At 44.8% G+C, this 22,885-nt stretch overlaps 1 protein-coding gene across 4 annotated transcripts in view; it reads right to left on the bottom strand.

Annotated features, from left to right (window-relative positions):
- The window catches only part of LOC119177072 (heat shock factor protein), a 94,287-nt gene that overhangs the window by 36,399 nt on the left and 35,003 nt on the right, over positions 1-22,885 (bottom strand). For all 4 annotated transcript variants that reach the window (XM_037428450.2, XM_037428451.2, XM_075878069.1 and 1 more), the window contains exons 6-7: positions 17,803-17,956; positions 9,399-9,679 (exon numbers count right to left, since the gene is read on the bottom strand). In XM_037428450.2, the coding sequence (XP_037284347.1) occupies positions 9,399-9,679; positions 17,803-17,956 (435 nt within the window). The remainder of the gene's footprint in view (positions 1-9,398; positions 9,680-17,802; positions 17,957-22,885) is intronic.

Here is a 22,885-nt window from a genome sequence, read left to right as displayed (position 1 = left end):
GGACTTATGAAGAGGACTTTCCATTTGTGGCTGTTGTCGAGACTTCTCAGATAGCCGAATTTCAACATGCGGGCGAAGAATTGCTCCCGTTCATCAAACACCCGAAAGGAGCTGACGTACAAGTACCTCGTATATTTTCTCTAAGCCTCGCATCGTTCTGCCTCCGAGGAAATGTCCTCTACAAAAGAAACTTTAAGCACAACCGTGAAAAGTTTCTGCTTGTCGTTCCCGCAACTATGCGGCAAGAAATATTACAAGCGTGCCACGATGAGCCTACGTCTGGACATTTGGGGGTCACTCGAACGCTTGCACGAATAAGTCTGCACTATTATTGGCCCAAGCTATTGTCTTCAGTACAGCGCTATGTTAGAACATGCCGTGAGTGCCAAAGACGGAAAGTGCCTCGTGCTAAGCCAGCGAGCCTTCTGCACCCGATAGACCCACCGAAAGCACCTTTCTAACAAGTTGGAATGGACCTCCTTGGACCATTTCAGACATCTTTACTTGGCAAGAAGCGGATCGTTGTAGCGACTGATTGTTTAGCGAGATACGCTAAACAGACTCCTTGCATCGAGGAATGGCAGCTGAGGTCGCCAAATTCTTCGTACAGAGCATAGTGCTACGGCACGGCACTTCAACTGTTGTAATCACCGATTGCGGACCGGCTTTCACGGCAGAACTCATGGAATGCCTGTTGAACATGACCCACACTGTTCACAGGAAAACTACCGCATATCGCCCTCAAAGCAATGGCCTGACTGAACACCTTAACAGAACTCTAGTTGACATGATATCTACGTATGTGGACGTCGAACACAAAAAGTGGGACGAAATTTTACCATACGTCACCTTCGTCTATAACACCGCCGTACAAGAGACTACACAGATTACCCCGTTTCAACTAGTTTACAATCGAGTAGTTACCACAACACTGGACGCTATGTTACCTATAGATCAAGATGACTACCCTTCTGATCTCGATGACTATATAGAGAGAGCGGAAGAGGCCCGCCAATTAGCAAGGTACGGAATATGTCACCAACAACGAATCGATGCCGACCGCTACAACCGAGGAAGACGTGAAACACGGTATGAAGTCGGTGACAAAGTGTGGATATAGACCCCGGTACGACAACGAGGCCTGCCTGAAAAACTCATTTGTCGATATTTCGGTCCTTACGAGGTAGTACAGCGACTCAGTGACCTCGTTTATGAAGTCAAGCCTACAGGACATGGGCATTCTAAACGACGCAACCCCACCGAGCATGTACACATTGTGCGCATGAAACCGTATTACGACCAACACGAAGACTAGCCACCCCACTTGCTTGCTGTACAACCATTTCACTCTTACAAACCTTCCGAGACGGAAACGCTGCACACATTATCATCGAAAGCATCGGACGATGCCTCATGAGAGGGGGGATAATGCCACAGAAAATTACCATTGCTCCGCGCAACGCGGGCGTTGGGAACCAGAGAAACGCTAACGGCACGACTACGAGCGACGAAGCTAGCCACAATGCACGAGCCGGCCCTGCATGCGCGCGGCACTCCACTGAACAACCAACGCGCGTGAAGAAGAGAACGAGGGTGCCCAAGGCAAAGGCTCACGAGGACTACCAACCTTCGGATCTTCTTGATCGCTGTGCGTCGTTCACTTTGGGCACAAGTTCGCCCTTAATAAACTGTGTAAATAGAACATCCTTGTTGTGAGGCTACTACATTTGTTACAATATCTCATTCAGGTTGCATGGTGCAACAAGGTCTAAAACAAGCATGCAGATGTTCGAAAGTCAAAAGCTCCATAAGTTTAAAGGGACCAGCAACAGCTTTTGAACATGGTCATAAAATGCTGTCAATTAATAAACGAGGCTCGAGGAAGCATGTGAGCTAAATATCATAGAGCAGCATGACCACTGGTCGATTTGAACACTGCGAGCTGTATAGCTATTGTGGCTGCCACAATATGCTGCAAGATGCCTGTGTCGCGCCATTGCATGGCACACTGCAGTAGGGTTAAGTGAGCTGAGCACAAGCGAACTTAAAATTAAAGCCAATAATAGCTAGAAATCGCTTGCTCTTTTCTTGACAAAAGATACAATGAACCGAACTTAACTGCATCACGTGCTCAAAAACATGTGGAAGCATATGAACTAAATATCATAGAGCAGCATGGCCATTGGTCGATTTGAACACTGTGAGCTGCATAGCTATTGTGGGTACCGCAATGTGCTGCGAGATGCCCATGTTGCAGCATGGCATGGCACATTGCAGCATAGTCAAGTGAGCCCAGCACAATGCTTGTACGTCGGCCGCATGTCAGTTCAAAGAAACCAAGAAAACAAAGAGCACCCTTTAATACCATCCCCTCCCTTGTGTAGCTTTCAGCCAATCACTAGGACGAAAGGAGGGAAAAAGGCCTTCAAGCGTGCGTCAAGTCCCTGTAACGCCACTCGTACTTGACGGATTTAAAAAAATTTCTGAAGCAGTCATATCAGACAATGAACTCCAATAGTGAGGCAATTTCATGATGACTTAGAGCTTAGAGAAGTGTTGCAGAGCTCCTTTAAGTCATAATTATTTGTATTTGCCATAGAAATGAATAGTTTCCCCAATACTACAGGTGACTTTCTAAACAAAAAATAACTTTCATATCCAAGCTTCTTCAGAGTGCAGTAGCACTTGCTTAGGAGCCTCCGGTTTATTAGATGAAAGTTACTACACTAAAAAGCTCGTGAAATAGAACTCAAAGGGGACTATAAGATTGCTCGAATTAAGTGGGCTGTTGTTAGAATGATCAGACTACACTGCATAGGCAGAACTGGTCAAGGACTAGTTATAGCGAAATAGGCGCTACTACACATTTATGGCAGGTGATTTTGTAAATGAAGTTTATGGAGCCATAATAGCGAACAGAAATGAACTATCAGTGATTGTCGTAAACAAACAGCAACGTTCATTCATGCGAGAGTGAGCTTTAATGTCAAAATGTATTACGCCATTCATGCTACAAAACACATTTATTTACATGATAGAGTTAACTCAATCAAAATTAAATGTAATCAGTAATTTGCATTAGCTTGAGCTTCTTTTGCTGTGACTATGCGCATCGTCTATAGCTTTCCCAAGAGCTTCAAAGCAGCATTCGTATTCTCATCTGCACAGAAATTCTGCTCTTTTGTTGTTTCACATCTCTGGTAAATTTGGCTTGGCTTGGTTTTGAAACATATTGTGATCACTCTGGGTAGACTTTTGAGAAGAGTGATGAAAGCCAGGGGCCCCCAAGTTTGAATTAACCATTGTGGCAAACAACACATTTGAATTATTGGGAGTTTTCTCCCATAGGAATACAGAAGGCTGTACCTAACCAGGGTGTCATTCAGAATTAAGTGAGGTAGAATTAACGAGCTTTTACTCTACTAGCCTAGCCAGACCTACAACAGCACAGTTATGAGAGAGCGCTTAACATTTAGGTATTCTTGTTCTGGCTTGTATGTGTTTCAGGGTCAGATACTAGCAATTGATCTCAAGAGAGAGAGACTGACAAATCTAGCTCCGAAAATTTTGTCTCAAAATTGTCATAAACATATTCATCATCATCATCATTCCAACTATGCCCATTGCAGAATAAAGGCCTCTCTCATGTCCTGCCAATCAACCTGGTCTCATGCTCTCTGCTACCATGTTATACATGCAAACTTTTTAATCTCATCGGCCCATCTAACTTTCTGTCTCCCCCTTGGGCATTTACCTTCTCTGGGAATCCAGTCTGTTAACCTTAAGGTCCAGCGGTTATGCTGCCTATGCGTTACGTGCCCAGCCCATGTCTATTATTTATTTAAACTATGATATCCTTAACTGCGGTTCGTGCCCTGACCCACTCTGCTTTTTTCTTGTCTCTTAAGGTAACACCTGTCATTTTCCTTTTCATAGCTCGCTGCGTCGTCATCAATTTAAGCTGAACACCTCTTTGTAAGCCTCCAGGTTTCTGCTCCGTAACTAAGTACCAGCAAGATGCAGCTGTTATATACCTTCTTGTTGAGGGATAGTGGTAGATTACCATTCATGATTTGCGAATGCTTGCTAAATGTGCTCCACCCCATCTTTATTCTTCTAGTTCTTCACTCTCATGGTTCGGTTCCGCAGTTAGTATCTGTCCTAAGTAGACATATTCCTTTACAACTTCCAGCATCTCGCCACTTATTGCAAAGCGCTATTTTCTGCCGAGACTGATGCACAATACATTAGTTTTATGCATATTAATTTTCAGACCAACTCTTCTGCTTTCCGTGTCCAATTCAGTTATCGTGAGTTGTAATTTGTCCCCCGAGTTACTTATCAAAGCAATGTCATCAGTAAATTGCAAATTACTCAGATACTCTTCATTAACTCTTATCCCTAACTCTTCACAATATAGGGCTCTGAAAACCTCCTGTAAACACGCGGTGAATAGCATTGGAGAGGTCGTGTCTCCCTACCTTACACCATTCATCATTAGGGTTCTTTGGTTTTTTTATGGAGGACTATCATGGCTGTGGATCTGCCGTAGATTTAGTCCAGGGTGTATATGTACGGTTCGTCGATTCCCTGATTCCATAGTGCCTGCATCGCTATTGATGTCTTGACCGAATCAAATGCCTTTTCATAATCTATGAAGCCTACATATAGGGGTTGGTTGTATTTCGTGCATCTCTCTATCCCCTGATTAATAATATAAATATGGTCTGTTGTGGAGTAGCCTATACGAAATCCTCCTTGGTCCTTTGGCTGATTGAACTCTAATGTCACCCTAATTCTATTTTCCATTATTTTTGTAAATAGCTTGTAGAGAACAGACAGTAAGCTGATCGGTCTATAATTTTTCCAGTCCTTGACGTCTCCTTTCTGATGGATTAAGATGATGTTGGCATTCCTTCAAGATTTTGGTACCTTTCCCATCAAAAAACACTTATAATATAAAGTGCCCAGTTTTTTTTTTAACACGATTTCTCCACCATCTGTCAGCAGGTCCGTTGTTACATTATCCTCACCAGCGGCTTTGCCTTTTTTCATTCCTTCTAGAGCTTTCATTACATCCCGTGTCTTTACTAGTAGGGTGTGAAATTCCTCTGGGCTATTATTGCTTGTTATGATATCATCCTATGATATATTTCAGCTTCTGTAGAGATCTCTGTAGAACTCCTCTGCCACCTCAAGTATCTTATCCATATTGGTTGTGAACTTGCATTACTTGTCCCTTAATGCATACATCAGATTTTTGCTTGTCACAAGTTTGCCTTCACAGCTTTTAGGCTTCTTCTGCCTTTTACAACATGCTTGATTCTCTCCATGTTATACCTTGTTAGGTCGGCTACCTTACTAACTTTGAAAGCCCCAATAGCTCTCTTTTGTCTGTTGCATTTCAGGCTTTCATGGTTTGTTGTTTCTAAATGATATTTTTAATCTCCTGGAACAGTTTGCCAGTGTCCTGTCTAGTGACTGTACCTCTGACTTCTATTGCACACTCTTTGACGATACTAGAAAGATTATCGTTCATCGTGCCAATGCTAACATCGGTTACCTCATAAGAGCCAAGTATCTGTTCTGAAGCGAGACTCTGAATTGCTGCACTTTCCCTCTCAGTGCTAGCCCATTGATTGGCTTCTTGCGTGTCAGTTTCTGTCGTTCTTTCTTCAAGTCTAGGCAAATTCAAGACCTTACCACTGCATCATACCTTGCCAAGTACTTCCACATCCTGCACGATGCTTGGGTGCGCAAACAGAATGAAGTCTATTTCATTTTCAGTTTTTCCATTAGGACTTCGGCCTGTCCACTTATGGCTAGCCAGTTTTCTGAGGACTAATTCAAGATCTGTGAATTATTAGGTTCTGCGAACTCTACTATTAACTCTCCTCTGGTATTTCTAGAGCCGATGCCATATTCCCCCACTGCATGGTCTCTGGCCTGTTTCTTACCTACTATGGCATTAAAGTCACCCATCAAAATAGTATACTATGTCTTCATGGAGGCGTTCAACCAAGTGATCATCATGGCTCGATGTAGGCACATAGGCCAGTATCAACTTCATCCTGTACCTTTTGTTACTTAATTATGTAACTAATTTACATTACATAACTTAATTACGATACTTTTCACCATCTCCCTAATGCTATACTATTCCTCCATGTTGCCAGCGATATTCTTGTGGTAAGAAACCCCACCCCTAGTTCTCTTCTGTCAACAAATCCACAGTAGCATAGAATGTGTCCCTTCTTCAGTACTGAATAAGCCTCACATATCCTCCTAACTTCACTGAGCTCTATTACACCCAATTTAACACCCTCTAATTCCTCGGATAGCACGGCTAGACTTGCCTCACTAGATAGCATTCTAAGGTTAAACGCAGCCAAGTTCAGATTCCAATAGTGGCCTGTCCAGACACAGAGATTCTTAGCACAGTCGCAGGTCTGATTGCCACCTTGGTCAGTTGCTTCACAACTGCTGGGGACTGTGGGCTGAGGGTTAATTGTTGTGTTCATGTGAAAGGTAGTGACCAAGTACTGCACCAGAGTGGCCAATCCTGCTCTGGTGAGGGAGTGCATTACTGGCAGGTGATCACCAGTGAGGCTGCACTCCTGAGACGTCTTTTTTTCTTTTTCAACGATTTCCTCATCATGTGTTTGTAAATACATATAGGGATACAAAAAAATTGATAAATTATTTGAAAAATTTGTTATAAAAAGGATTTCGCTATATGCAGGTTTGGTACGAAAATTTGGAAAATGAACGCACAAATTAAACAAAAAGGGGGACTTAAGGCAGAGCTAACCCGAAACACTTATTTTACAGTAAAAAACAGTTGTTATTATTGCAATAGCAATTATATGGACACTCTCGGTGGGTTTTTTGCCGTCGCCGCCATGTTCTGTCCCAAGTCCAAATTAATTACTAACATGCCCCTGCGCATTGTAACTTTTACGAGCAGATAAAAGTGCGCGAGCGCTGTTGAAACAAAGATAAAATAAGCTGGCCCTTTTCTCTATCACTTCGAGGGCACAATACGATAACATTCCCCTGCGTGCTAAAACTGCTGTCGAATGCTCAAACAAAAAAGAAACCACCAGTCTTGAACGAGCATGAAAAGACGCAGGGGGGGGGGGGGGCTGGAGTAGCAGCGATGAACTTTTATTTTAAGGTCGCAATGGCTCGCGCACATGCTATCTTGGCAAGCTCGCGGCGCAAGACGGAAGCGCGTGACGAGTCGACCTCCGAAGATCCGTCGTCACCGTGGTCTCGGAGAGTTTCCATCAGCGCCTAATCTGACATCCCCTTGGTGGTGACGAGGCGCAAAACGTAATCTTGGGTACAGATATGAGTGCGTACCATAAAGTGCCCCAGTTGTTACTTCACTGTGTTTGAAAAGTGCACGCTTTTCACAAACGGCGCCTTTCCAGCGAGCCAAGGAATCATTGTGTGCCCGGCAACTAAAAGCAATCGTTCTGGTCAAAGTCGAAGGCGCGCGATTCTCCCCACCAAAGAATGAGCGCGCGCGCACAAGCATCTAACCCCCCTCCCCCATTTGCGGAACAAAGTAGGTACTCGTGGGAGATCAAGCGCACGTCAGCGCATCGTGGCGAGCTGGGCGTCGAGCAAGGGCGGTTTTTCTTTTTTGTTCTTGAGTTTTCATATATAGATACGTAACAAATACGGTGAATGACGGTGTTGGCGGCAAAAAACCAGCCCCGAGACTGTCCATATTACATAATTGCTATCGCAATAAAAAAATCAAAGCTGAACGTCGTTGGGGGCCACACCATGCGCGCGCAGTGACACTATGCACGTGCACACGGCGTCGAAAATGAAAAGCGAACGATATGGACACAGACACAAATACCCTGGAAAACTATTCAATAACCTGCCCTTCATATGCAGTGTGGCCCTAAAAATGTGACCATTAAGTAAAAGCGTAGCACTGCCAATGCGCAAAAGTAGTTTTTTTTTTAAATTTTGGTTTAGAACAAGGAGAGGAGGGGGGGGGGGGGGTACACCCGCATATGCGACCACGGCGGCGAGAACGGTGGCAATACCGGCTGGTGGGGTGCCGGCCCAACTGCTCGCCTCACGCAGATCCAGCACGTGTGGTCACTAGATCGTCCAAGGAAAAAATTGGTTTTATCAAGGTTGTCTCCCACTGTTACTTTGTTACAAAAAGGTCGTAAATACATGTACTTCTAAGAAGCAATGGTGGGGAATAGAAAAACTTCGTTATATAGAGAAATTCGTTATATGAAGGTTCGTTATAAGCAGGCTTAACTGTATACAGTTAGGAATTTTTGCATGCTAGGACCTCTTGCATGCTAGGCTGATGCGCTATCTCTAAGTAGACGTTCTGTCCCACACTCTTAACACTGTAGAATACTACACGACTGCCCATCTGTTCTCAACCTCACATTCCTCATAGCTCATCTGGCCTTCTCATAGCTGTTTGGAACACCATATTGCTCAAAAAAGAAGGAAGGGGTGGGTGACGACTTCAAACTTCTAACCTTGCGACCTCAGTGCTATTAATGACCCTTCTTATCCCGCGTTTATTCCCCCTAACTTTTTTCTGTCTGCGCAATTTTGTTATTTTTGGCTTCAGAATGTCCGCAGAGTTGAAATTTTGCTGGTTTCGAGAAGTAGCACTCCTAATTTGACGTTTCCTGTCTATTGGCGAGTTGTGCGCTCCTATTTTGCGAACTATGCGGCTACTTCTATGTGATTGTTACGTTGAGTGTATACGTCGCGGGCGATTTGAGGACATGTAAAATAAATAAGGAAAGTTTACAACTGCTAAAGAATAGACTGACGCTGTCTTAAGGCTCTATCAGATTTCTTTGGTGTTTTGGAGTAGCAAGTAAAACTCTGGTAAACAATTACTCAGTAGTAAACAGTGGTCATCAATCTGGTGTCAGATCTATGTACTAGTGATTATAGTTACAGCTAGCCTAATGATGCAGAATAGTAAATAAAAAAGTAAGGACAAAATTCTTTCTAGTTCTGGAGAGTGGTGAAAGGCAAAAAACATTTTGGAACTTCGTATGAAAGAAATTATGTGCTTGCAGCACTCACCACATAGCGGACTAACAGACACCTGATGCCTCCGTATAGACTGCTGAATATTCTGGAGTCCTACGTATCAGAACTATGATCTGTTTATGAACTACACTGCAGTGAGGGACATCAAAATAATTGTGACAATTCAGGATTTTTTCACGCATGCCTAAGTACATCAGCATTTTCGTATTTCAGCCACCACAGCTACTACTGAACCCGCAACCTCAAGCTCAGCAAAGCAATTACAGTCACTGCGCCACTTTAGCAGCTAATGCATGCATGATTAATTAGGCACAACAGAATCCAGGAGCTTCCCTTACTTTGTGGTGCCAGAATTTTTGTCCTGCAATGCCACTTGCATAACCTGGCTTGATGGTGTGTCTGTCGCATCCTCCTTCCGTGTGGGACTCTTCTCTGTGGTGAGCTCAGTACCGGAAGTAGCAGGGGTTGATGTAGAAATAGTTGCAGGCACACTGCCTGCGAAGTTGGGAAGGTCTTCCAACGTGGCACAGCTATTCAGCACATTTGAAGTGCCATTGGTACTCTGCTTGTCACCAAGTAGTGTTGCGTCTTCCTCAACAATCAAGTGAGATGAAAAATCCTGTTAGGATATATAATAAAAAGAAGAGGGAATATGAAGGAATATAGCATGCGCAGATCTAGAAACGACACTTTCAGGACTGGTCTGGCACACTTCCACAACACATAGCCTAGCATACTGAAGAAATAGTTGAGAGTAGCATAAGCTGTAGCTTTATGACACCATCTATGATTCATTACCTATGTTCAGTCATGCATTAGCACAGGTGCTGCATGTGACAAGGCACAGTTTGCTAAAGTCATACCAACTCAGATGCTATTACAATTCAATACAAGTCAAGGGATGCTCAATAAGTGTCGAAAATTTGTACAGCTTCCGAGTATTACCTAGGTTAACTGAAAAAGCCTGCATAGCAAAAAAAAAAAGTAATACTTAAGAAAGCAATGTTCATAAGCAATTCAATACGATTTCTTTTTATTGGATATATAAAAAAGAGAACCTATTACAGCGGCAGTCACCTCACATGCCTTCTTAATGTCAGTTCTATTGGCCAAAGCAATATTTTCACAGCTTTTTTTGTGAAGCTAAAAAACGTCAGTTTAAGCCGTATTAGCAAATTGATAGGCCTTTGCAAATTAATATAGAAAAACATGTAAGCTATTGAGCGTCTGCTTTGACTCAAACTTCACAAATAAATAATTTGAAAGTATTTAGAACAAAAAGAAAAAAATTTTAGAACACATATGATATCTATTTTTAGTGCTGGTGAGCATGTTGCAGTGCTCACTTACAGCTGATAGCCAGGCCAAATCACTAGGCTTGGGTGAATATTTGAATGATTGAAATATTATAACAAATAGTAGAGTATTTGAATTCACTTCTATTCGAATTTAAATTATTGAAAATTTCGAAGTATTTGCAATGAACGAATAGGTGTATATTAGTCCACATGTAACTGCCTGTTAAAGTGGTTTCACTGCAGTGTAAGAGTGCTAAACCGTGAAAGCACCTCTGCAGGAAGAATCCGCCCTGCCAAGAAGCCCCCTTCAAATTTAAAGAGGCCCTTTTTGAGCATGGTCAGAAAACGCTGCCATTCTGTGGTCGAGGCTAACGAGAAAATGCAAGCCAAATGTTATTCCTCAGCACGCGGTCTGCGATTCACAATAAATCTCAAAGTGAGCCAAAAATTGCCCTCTTCTCTTGGCAAATGACGCCACAAGCTGAAAAATCCCTTGTCACAGCCATTGTCTCAGCCATTGGCATGGTGCGCTCGGTCGTTCCTGGGACTGCCACTTGTCCATGCGTAATGCGCATTCACAATGAAAAGCCGCGTATTCGAAGAACGAGAGAGAAAGTGCCAAAGGTCTTGAGGCGCATGTGGTCTTTTCCCACAACGCTTTCATCGGGACGAGAAGAGAGAGCAGCGTGCAACAAATCTTAGCAACTCCACTTGTACTGGACGGATTCTAAAAATGTTTGTGGCGGTGAATTTGTGAGGCAATAAGCTTCTTTAGTGAATCCATTCCATGGCTACTTGAAGAAGTGTTGCAGGGCATGTTTAAATGAATCTATTACCCTCAAATCAATTCCTAATTTTATTATTAAGTTTAAAGCTTAAAAGCTTGTTATGACGGCTTACATGCTAAAGTCCATCCCATTTATAGCGATCCCAAACATAACGATGTATCGGTTGTAATGACCATATTTCGGTGCACTTACGATTTTCCTATACTACCCTTTGAAACTGACTCCACATACAGCGAACATTTTTCAAGCCTCCTACTTTTACAACGAACACTGATTGATTGATTTGTGGTGTTTAAGGTCCCAAAACCACCATATGATTATAAAAGACGCCGTAGTGGAGGGCTCCGGAAATTTCGACCACCTGGGGTTCTTTAACGTGCACCAAAATCTGAGCACACGGGCCTACAACATTTCCGCCTCCACCAAAAATGCAGCCACCGCAGCCGGGATTCGATCCCGCGATCTGCGGGTCAGCAGCCGAGTACCTTAGCCACTAGACCACCGCGGCGGGGCTACAACGAACACTTCTGACACAGTCACGACAAAAATATAGCGCATACGAAGCAAAAACGAAAGGTTAGAACAGGCATTCTGAAGTATGAGATAGGCGTGTGCGCATGTGCACCACTGAAGTTTAGTTACGACAAAGATATCACAGAACGCGGCGAGCACCGCACGTAGATTTCGTACGTCGCGAGCGAGGTCACTCACTTTCCATACGTTTCTTCACAGGCAAAATGAAAGTGAGGGAGAAAAAAATAAAAAGAAAAAATAGGAGGCAGCATGGAGAACTGCGGTCAGCTTTTGCACGGCAAACTTTTCTGACGCCGTTCTCGGCATCTACGACCACCGACAATAAACCAACACTGCCTTCAAACTCAAGAAGCCATAAGTGCGAGAAGCGATAACTTCTGTCGTGTGAAATTTCACTGTCACGCTGAGCTCTCCGACACAACAATGTGACGTTAAAAGTTTTCCACCTTTCGGTAACAGCAAAGACTGGTCGATTAGTGATGACTTCCGCGTGATTCCGGCAGTGCCTTAACGAATAAGCATAAATAAGAGTGATAGCGAGGTGGGCGGTGGCGATAAATGTGTCATTTGGCTCCCTGCCAGCGAGCTTATCACAGTCATCTGCAGATATCATGTCAGCGCTTTTGCCACCAAAGGTTGTGTTGCGTGGTTTTCTATGACAATCTATGTGTATAGTGGGACAGATCCTAAACGATGTCTAGGAGAAAGTGAAATAAGCTGACATTCATGTGTGAGCTGGACTGTGGCTTGCGAGTGACTGTTATTGCCACGTAACAACACCTTTAGTTAGCCCTGAAGTGGGGCCTCGCAGCAATGCAGTTCCCCTCCGGATACATGTTTTCAAGGCTAAGCACTACTTCACTGCAGCAAAACCACCTTTACAAGAACAACATTAAGGGCGATTCGGCGATTTTTCGAGGTTAACAGATCTCAATAAAATTCGCTGGGTACGTTCATTTGCACGTTTCCATCATTAATACCCAATTACAGGCTGAAGAGATACACAGATTTTTTTACAAATAAATTTTATAGATTGCCCTGACTCTCCCAACTGGCTTTCAATAATTACTGGCAACACTGTGTATGTGTGCCAAGGTTTACGTCGAAAGTGACTGAACAAAGGCGCCACTACATCTTCTGCTGTTCACAAGACAATGATCGTGTGCATTGCTTAGCCAACGTTTCGTTGGTTCGGTGCTCCAACTTCAGTTCGTTGTGGGCTTGCTTACAAGTGTTGTGTAGCAGGTAGTGTTGCATTGTGATAGCATACGATTCCCCGTATAATTACCTGAACATTTAGAAAACTCTTGAAGGTTACAATTACCCTTAGTATTGATATTATATATTGTTTAAGCTAGCAGTGCCGGCTCACTTCACGGAAACTGTGTTAATACCGTACCAGCAGAAGAGGGTCTATGCGTGAACATTACGATAGTGTATTAAGTGAACACTTTACCATATGGAGACACTTTTTATTAACATACACAGGGCGCACCATGACCGAGCCTAGGGCGTTGTGCAAAAGGGGGCGTGTACTTGGCCTAAATTAATTTCCCACAACCCTGCCAGCGCAATTTTAAATTATCACTTTTGCAAGAAATATGCACTCTTCCTATAGCAATATTAAGAAGCCTCAGTTAGTCCACAATCTTTTTAGCGATAGCATTTTATACCTGTGTCACACAGGCATGCAAAAAGTCTTTTACGTTAGTGGTCTTTCACGAAGTTAAAAGACTTTCAACAAAGAGGCGTTGCGGTGCAGACACACGGCACCAAGGATCTCCTCTTAGTATTTTCTTTCGAAAACACTTCCAAAGCGTGGCGCTAGCAGTTAAAAGAGAAGCAATGAAAATAAAACGATGCATCTCGATATAGAAATTAAGGACTTGTAGCGTTCTCGTTTCTTCAAATAAATTTACGAATAACACATGAAGAAACCCCAATGCGAAGGTACATTACACTAGTTAAGGAAGCAGTAATCTTGCCACAGTCTGATTAAATCAAACTCCAGGTGTCTGCCTTGGACCGTTGTAGATGCTGCTTTTTTCGTGCACCGCCGGCTACTTTGCCCCCGGGGTTGGCCATAGTTGCTACAAACACGACTGCCGAACACGCTTTTCCCACTTGTGCAAAATGACGCAGCAGGAGTCTGAGTGTAACAATGTGATATTCCTGATGTCGTTATTCCCGATGCATCCGTATAACTCTTTCTCAGAAGTTCTCTTTAGCACTGTGGAGGCTACAGAGCTCCTTAGCCAATATTACAAGTGATTAGCCCCTCCACATGTATTTGTAAAGCCCCTGTATTAATTCACGGGCTTTATCGCATCGTCTGCTAAGCACACCTCTGGCATGTGCTTGCACACGTTCGGCGAGTAGCAGCAGCGGAAAAAATAAAACATGGCTGCAACCTTAGACCCTAGTACTCTCCGCATTGAATTCATCACATCATCGTCCTGTGCTCTATGAGCCGCAAGTTCCAGATTGATGGTTGTATTTGCATTATATTCATGTCTTGGCGCTTCAGCAGCAATGCATTCATGAGAACACTGCACAATTCCCCATGATCCACTATCAAATTCTCGGTGCTTTAGGCTTAGCAGGCGTGGTTAAAAAATAAGCTCTTCTCACCAATTACGAAAGAGCCTACTTGACACTCTGCCCTGATCGTGACATGGCACAAAGCGATAGTTAATTAGACCATTCATTTGTTTTTGTGCATGCTCTGGGTGAGCGTCAAGGGCAAGTCCGGATCGAAGCAGGCGGTTGAGTCTGCATGGCCGCTGCCATATTCAAAATTGCTGGCACCCACTGGTTTCGAGACTACTCTTTTACCGCCATGAAACAGTTCGTCGAACGTCATTTCCAGAAAAGACCACTTCTGAAAAAGAGATTGCTCTCTGTCGTGTGTCTGCGAGTGGAACTCATTTTCGGAAAAAGTCTTCTTGCTTAAAAGACCTTTTAGTGCCCGTGTGACACGGGTATTACCGATACCGACCCCACAAACTTCAGCGGCCTGGACAGGTGGCACCATCTGATAGTGGGATGCACAACCAGCAATTGCCATTCCTCTTCAGCGATTTTACTTGACCTCCACATGCGTCCGAATCTCGGTTATTATTTTTTGACATCTCCAAGGAGCTTGTACACATAGCATAGTCAGTAACACACATGGTGCGGCTCTTGTGATGGGATCACCTTTCCCCTGAGAGTCTGCTCTTCGCCGCTTTCGCAGGCAGCTTTCATACTCCGTGCTGGCGGACCGGCATGCCTTGCACGGTTTTCGGTTTGCATGATTTTTACCAACACTTACGTTACGCGAAGATAGTACTGCGGTTGAGTTTTGGTGTTGCACTTTTTTGCTTATTTAAAATTATTCTATACTTTGCCTAGTATTTCTGCTACCAGGTCTATGACAGGAGCATCTGGGGAACATAAAACTACCATTACATTGAAATCGTAAAAAAATTGCTGGAGTTGGCCTGAGTACGAACAGACACATATTTATGGACAAACACATATCACCTTCGTTCGCGTAAAGGTGGCCGTGTGACACCAACCGCATCTTCGTTGTTGTAAAGACGAGGGAGTTAAACGGTCTTCACGGGTGCCCGTGTGACAGGGGTATAATATACATTTGTTCGTTCATTTTGAATACTTCAAAATTTGCAATAACTTAAATTCGGATCAAAGTGAATTCAAATACTTTAATAATCGTTCAAATATTTGAAACATGCGCATATTGACATAAACCTATTAGTTACTGTATGGAAGCGCAAGCTGTGTAAATATTCTATGCATTTATTGCATGAGGCAGGTAAAATGAGCCGGCCATCTCCGTTGCATGGAAGGTGCAAGCGATAACATCGCCCCGTGTGCTAGGCATGCTACTGATGGCCCCTTAAGTGGAGGAAAGGCCTCACCTGTCTCTCATCGGGTGAAGAAGCGTGGGGGGAGACTGCGTGGTTAGAGCAGCAACTTGGCACATTGACCATAAGGGCACGGTCACTGGCACAAACATTCGTTCTATTTCAGCAGACATCAACAAAAGGCCTGCTTACTACGCATTGAGATTACAGAGTACGAAAACCACTTTGCTTCATGGAGCTACCATATTCCCATATACCCGGGCGTTTTAAGAGTTACGCGAGACCAGATCCAAAAGAGTTAGCCGATAGCCTTACTTTATATAACATTCCAATTTGTTGCTATAGCATTCATTGCTTTGCCCTCGAGGCAAGACTGCTGTTGCACACAGTCTTCAAGCAATCACCAACGTAACAGAGGGCGCGTCAGGAGATGATTATGATGATGATAGGAGCTCGCTTGGCCTTGCCACGTTGTGGATAATAGAACATGCAGGTACCAAAGACCGCATAGAAGCAGTTTTGGCAACGCACTTTGGAGAAGGATGGCACAGCAAAAGTGACTTGGCACAGGGTGGCGAAATTGGTGCAGCCCTTCCACCACTGTAGTGACATTAGAAGAATAAAAATTAAAAATAATTTAAATAATGAGATACTTCATATTTTTACTTCTTTTGGAACTCTTTTGTAATTAATATTTGCTCGTTTGTTCTGCAGAATGCAACAAGGCCCCTAGTGCATACAGTTCCCAGTATACTGTAATCACCACTACTAATTTTTGTGTTAATGAGTCTTATTTATTAATTCTAATTATGTTTATAACTCAAGAAGTACTCCCATGCAGGCATGTAGGCAATGAGGCATATGTAGGCATGCTAGAATGACATCTAGCTGTGCAATTTTTATCAATGTACTAATTGCGTGCCAATTTTTTTCCGTCCAATAAAAAGCACACAAAATGTGAAATTACACATGCCTACACACTCACCCACAGAAGGTGGGAGTATAATCTAGACTTGCTCTCACAGCGGTCCTGCTTGAGAATGCTGCTTCCTGATATACGTTACAGTCTGGTGTTGGTGTAGTTCGAAATCCCATGCTAAATCTTGTGCTTATCTCATATATGTGTAGGCCCTTGTATAGTTCTAAACTCCAAGGCTAATATCTTTCTTCTCTGGGTCTTGGTGTATTTCTACATCTAATGCTTAATGCAGCTCCCCTGAAACCTGAAGAAGTTAGTAGCCTGGGCAACCCAATAACCTACTTGGTAAATGCACACTTGCCACAAACTCAGCAACTACACACTTACCAAGGCAGTGGCGCCCTTTCTCGCGTGGCGCGGGTCTCAGCCAGATGTTTAAGAAATTTCGCAATTTTAAGTAAATCATTGTGATTTCTTGGTTATTTATATAGCTTGTATTATTTCAGAAATTGTTACTTTATTTTAAACTGGTTCTAACCATTGCCCTGCCGCGGTGGTCTAGTGGCTAAGGCACTCGGCTGCTGATTCGCAGCTTATGGGATTGAATCCCGGCTACGGCAGCTGCATTTTCGTTGGAGGAGAAAATGCTGTAGGTTCGTGTGCTCAGATTTGGGTGCACGTAAGAACCCCAGGTGGTCGAAATTTCCAGAGCCCTCCACTACGGCGTCTCTCATAATCATATGGTGGTTTTGGGACGTTAAACCTCAGATATCAATCTCCAGGGTTTTGTTAGTCTTGTGAGCATTGTTAGTCTTGTTTTAGACCTGCATTGACTACTGCACAACAATGCGACATAAGATTGTATAGCCATTCCTTCGTAAACTTAACGACTTCTTGTTACAGTTCCACCAATCTTTAGCAAAAGAGTGGCATTCCTCTACACTTGCTAAAAGGAACTAGTTCCTGGAACATTGTTCTGTACAACAATGTGGTGCACCTGTGTAAACATGTCATTGACAAGGGTACTTGTGCCAGCAGTTCAAAAGCCTTTCAGGTTTTTATCGAGCACAGCAAAACCATGCTGTTGACTCAATGGACTTACTGATTCAGTGACGATTAAAGCCAACTATGTGGCAGTACCCTTTTCCCTAATAATCCTATAGAACATCAGTTAGAACACACTGAAACGCCTGTGTGACGCAAGTATAAAAGACCCCTAGAATATCATCCACACAGGCATTGCTGAAAAGGTGTGTAAAGCCATATCACGTATCTAAAACACAAACTTTTCGAAACACATTCAATAAATACTAAGCTTAGCCATAACAACTTACAGATATTGGAGAAGTGACCAGTTTTATGTTGGAAGCAGCAGGTGTCACAGCCTGTGAAGCCTTTAAAACAAGTTCTTGCATGCCTTTAGAAGAGGTTACATGTGGATCTTGTGGACTAGGTACAGCTGAATCCACGACTTCTTCAATGTCTGAACTGCAGAAAATGAAAAAAACATCTGCTTGTATTAATAAAACTGACACATCAAAACGCAATCAATAGCCCCACAGTTGGGCAAAGCTATTGAAAACGAGACGAAAGAAAAGGCAAAAAAAAAAAAGACAAATCGTTCAAACAGCAATGGGGGCACTTGTGGGCTTGAATTGACAATTAAGGGGGGACATGAAGATGGGAACGATAAATTTGGTTGCTTCCCCACTTCCCAATCCAGAGACCGGCGTTTACATCACTGTGAAATATTAACCAAAATAAGCAGTAGAAGTTCAGAAAAAAAGCATTTCACTAGTGTGCAGTCATGAAAAACTATAAGAAAATTAGGCTTCTGAAAATGCAAATCAGCAGTTTTCACTTGGCATAGTGCCACCATATCGAGATTATTGTATACAGATCGAACCTCAATATAGCCACAAAGCTGCATTTCTCGAAAGAAAAATAAAACCAGCTTCTTTCTGAGTCCCATTTTTTTTTAGCTTTATTTTCTCAGCTTACACTCTTTGAGCAGTTGCTGTCATTGACATCCCCTGTGCCATTTCACAACAAATAACAATAAAATCATTTCGTTTTCCACACTTAAACTCTGAAACATTGGGTGAGTGCATAAAAGCTGCCCATATCTGTTTGCACACCGTACATATTTTTATAATTGGCTGTAAGTTTTTAGCATGACAATATGCAGAGGACATTCCAAAAATATTTTTTGGTGCCTTATATCAATATTATAGAATAAACCAATGGGTTTACAGCACAAAATCGGCCCTTGTGAATATTTCCACAAAAAAAAACTTGGCAAACTTATGTCTAATTTTGGGATAACAATGGGAGTCTATCAAGTGTTGCTACTCAAAAACTACCAACAAATAGCTCAAAAGCGATTTCATCTATAATATTGTTACGTAAAAATGACACGAGGTGTGTCTATTTAAAATCTATATTCAAAATGATGCGTATGGCGTCGACTAAGATGGAAGCAGCACGCGCAACCGACAGAGCACTTCCTCGTTGTTGTCTTTTCACCGCTGATACGTCAGCTACGTAGCGTTACCCCCCCGGCGGTAAAAGCGCCGTCTCGGTGCACATTAACTACGGTCTTCAGTAGGCAGGTGGTAAGGTTTTAGCCTGCTGACGTGCACAACATCACTGGGTGTGGTTGCAGGCAGGCTTGTGGTCTCAGATGCAGGAATGATCTCATAGGTGACGTCGGTTACCTGGCGGATGATACGGTAAGGACCCATGTAGCGAGACAATAACTTCTCTGATAAGCCAACTCGACGAACTGGGCACCACAGGAGAACAAGGGAACCGGGTGAGAAGTGAACGTCAGCATGCCGGCTGTCGTAGATGGCTTTCTGGGTGGCTTGCGAAGCCAAAAGTCTAGAGCGGGCGATCTGACGTGCGTGGTCGGCACGAGCTATAGCGTCGCGTGCATATTCGGTTGACGGCGTTGTAGTGGTTGGAAGTAAGGTGTCGAGTGGTAACGTCGGATCACGGCCATAAAGCAAATAAAAGGGTGAATAACCAGTGGTGTCGTGGCGCGAAGAATTGTACGCGAAGGTCACGTGAGGTAGCGCCAGGTCCCAGTCATGGTGGTCGGAGGACACATACATCGCGAGCATGTCCGTTAGGGTCCGATTTAGCCGTTCGGTAAGGCCATTTGTTTGGGGATGGTAGGAAGTGGTCAGCTTGTGGTGCGTCGAGGAAGAGCGCAGAAGATCGTCGATCACACGGGACAAAAATGCGCGGCCACGATCTGTGAGTAATTGGCGAGGAGTGCCATGCTGTAGGATGACGTCGTGGAGCAAAAAGTTCGCAACGTCAGTAGCGGTGCTGGTGGGGAGCGCTCGAGTGATGGCATACCTAGTCGCGTAGTCTATAGCAACAGCGACCCACTTGTTGCCCGATTCCGACTCGGGAAAAGGACCGAGAAGATCTATATCAACACGGAAGAAAGGTTCGGTTGGGATGGAGATCGGTTGAAGAAGTCCAGCCGGGGGCGCAGTAGGTCGCTTCCTACGTTGGCATTTATCGCAGGAGGACACGTAACGGCGAACGGACCGGGCGAGACCGCGCCAAAAGAAGCGGCGACGCACGCGGTCGTACGTCCGAGATACACCCAGATGACCAGCAGTTGGTTCATCGTGAAGCTCGTGCAGCACGGTTGAACGCAAATTTTTCGGCACGACAAGAAGGAGCTCAGGGCCATCTGGCTGGAGGCTACGACGGTACAGCGTGCCATTCAGGAGGACGTACATGCGAAGTGACGTGTCGTTCGGAGCAGATTCGAGACGGTCAATAAGTTGTCGCAGAGAAGCATCACGACGTTGTTCATCACTAATCTGAAGAAACTGGGACATTGACATGACGCTGAGGCTAGGCTCGATGTCTGGTTCGTCGGGCTGATCAACAGGGTAGCGGGATAAGCAATCGGCGTCCAGATGGAGACGTCCAGACTTATAAGCAACCGAGTAGGAATACTCTTGTAGGCGTAATGCCCAACGACCAAGTCGTCCAGTGGGGTCCTTCAGAGAAGAAAGCCAACACAGCGCGTGGTGATCTGTGATGACACGGAAAGGGCGGCCATACAAGTAAGGACGGAATTTCGAAACCGCCCAAACAAGAGCGAGACATTCCCGTTCTGTTATAAAATAATTGCGTTCAGACTTAGAAAGCAGACGGCTCGCGTAAGCGATTACACGGTCGTTGCCCCGCTGAATTTGCGCCAAAACTGCACCAATTCCGTGACCACTCGCGTCTGTTCGCACTTCTGTGGGAGCATCGGGGTCGAAATGTGCAAGAATAGGAGGTGTCGTTAGAGCGGTGATTAGTTGAGAGAAGGCGTCAGCTTGAGGAGGGCCCCAAGAAAATGGGACATCTTGTTTGAGAAGGTCGGTGAGCGGCCGTGCGAGTGCCGCAAAGTTTTTCACAAACCGGCGAAAGTAGGAGCAGAGGCCCACAAAATTGCGAACATCATGAACAGAGCGTGGGACTGGGAAGTTTGTTACAGCGCGTACTTTCGCCGGGTCTGGCCAAACGCCGGCAGCGTCAACAAGGTGACCCAATACGGTAATCTGACGAAGACCGAAGTGGCACTTGGAGGAATTGAGCTGCAGGCCGGCCCGTCGAAATATGGATAGAATGGTCGAAAGGCGTTCAAGGTGGGTTGCAAAGGTAGGTGAGAAAATGATCATGTCGTCCAGGTAACACAAACATGTCGACCATTTAAATCCTTGTAGGAGCGTGTCCCTCATTCTCTCGAAGGTCGCTGGAGCGTTGCAGAGCCCGAACGGCATGACCTTGAATTGGTAAAGGCCGTCAGGGGTAACGAAGGCGGTCTTTTCTCGGTCCATGTCAGCAATTTGCCAGTATCCAGATCGGAGGTCGAGAGATGAAAAGAAGGTGACGCCATGGAGGCAATCAAGGGCATCGTCAATGCGTGGTAGAGGGTACACGTCTTTTTTCGTAATTTTGTTGAGGTGGCGATAATCAACGCAGAAACGCCATGAGCCGTCTTTCTCTTTTACTAATACCACGGGAGATGCCCAAGGGCTCGTTGATGGTTCGATTACGTTTTTCGTAAGCATTTTGGCCACTTCTTTCTGAATCACTTCTCGCTCAGATGCTGACACGCGGTACGGCCGACGGTGAATGGGCGCAGAGTCACCAGTGTTGATTCGGTGAGTGACAATTTTAGTCTGGCCCAAGGGACGATCGTAGGTGTCGAAAATGTCACTGTATAAGGCCAAAACTTGGCAGAGAGCATCGGCCTGGTGAGGTAACAGCTCCGATCCAATCATGTTTCGAAACATACCATCGTCTGAGCTGGGTGACCGTGAGACTGCGCTTCGATCAGGAGCAGATACAGCGACAACACTGACATCGTCCTCTGTTATGGCAGTTAGCTGGGCTAGAGACATCTGGCAGGGCAACACTTGAGGGGTGAAACCAAAGTTAAGGAGCGGAAGTAACACACAGTTATCCGCTATGGTCGCGATGGTGTAGGGCACAGTAACACTGCGCGTCAGCCGAACGTCAGTAATTGGTGTAACGATATAATCCCCGTCAGCAACGGGAGGGGTCGATGACAAAGACACGTACGTGACGGCTCGAGGTGGCAGGCGAACGAAAGTGGTTGGGCTCAAGCGGCTGGTGGGCTTTGCAGAGTAGTTGGCAAAGATTGGTAGATCAAGGCTGAGGGTACCAGACGAACAATCAATTAAGGCCAAGTGTGCCGAAAGGAAATCAAGACCAAGTATGAGGTCATGAGGGCAGCAGGCTAGCACGGCAAAAAGGACCACGGCGTGACGACCGGCAATGCTGACACGAGCAGTGCACATTCCGATTACTGGTACAGTACCACCATCGGCAACACGTATTGCCTGCGTCGTAGATGGCGTCATAATCTTTTGTAAGCGGCAGCGTAGAGAAGCGCTCATAATAGACAGGTGCGCACCTGTGTCAATGAGGGCGGTCACAGGAACATGGTCGACTTGTACTTCAAGCAGGCTATGGTGCGTGGGAAGCGTCAGTAGAGAATTTTCGGTCGTCATTGGTATTGCAGCTTCACCTCTATAAGCTGCAATATCTAGTTTTCCTGCTGCGGTCGTCCAGAGAAGCTCGGCGAAGAAAAGCGCCGAGGTGGCGGAGAGCGGGATTGGCGACGTAACGGCGACGGGGAGCGAGAGCTACGGCGACCGAACGAAGGGGCGTCAGGGTAGCGGCGACCGGGCAAAGGGGCGTCAGTGGAAGGCTCGTAAGATGACGACGAATAGAAATTGAAGGGTGTGGCGTCTGAACGTCGAGGGCTCGTCGGATGCATGAGCGCCGAGGTAGAGAAAGTCTGACGTGGTTGGTTTGACCAACGGCGGCGGCAATAGCGAGAAACGTGCCCAGGCTGGTGGCAGGAAAAAC

This window comes from Rhipicephalus microplus, chromosome X (genome assembly GCF_043290135.1).
Source record: "Rhipicephalus microplus isolate Deutch F79 chromosome X, USDA_Rmic, whole genome shotgun sequence".
Classification (NCBI taxonomy): Eukaryota; Metazoa; Arthropoda; class Arachnida; order Ixodida; family Ixodidae; genus Rhipicephalus; species Rhipicephalus microplus.
Note: the sequence above shows the minus strand (reverse complement) of the source record. Positions and strands in the feature narration are given on the sequence as shown.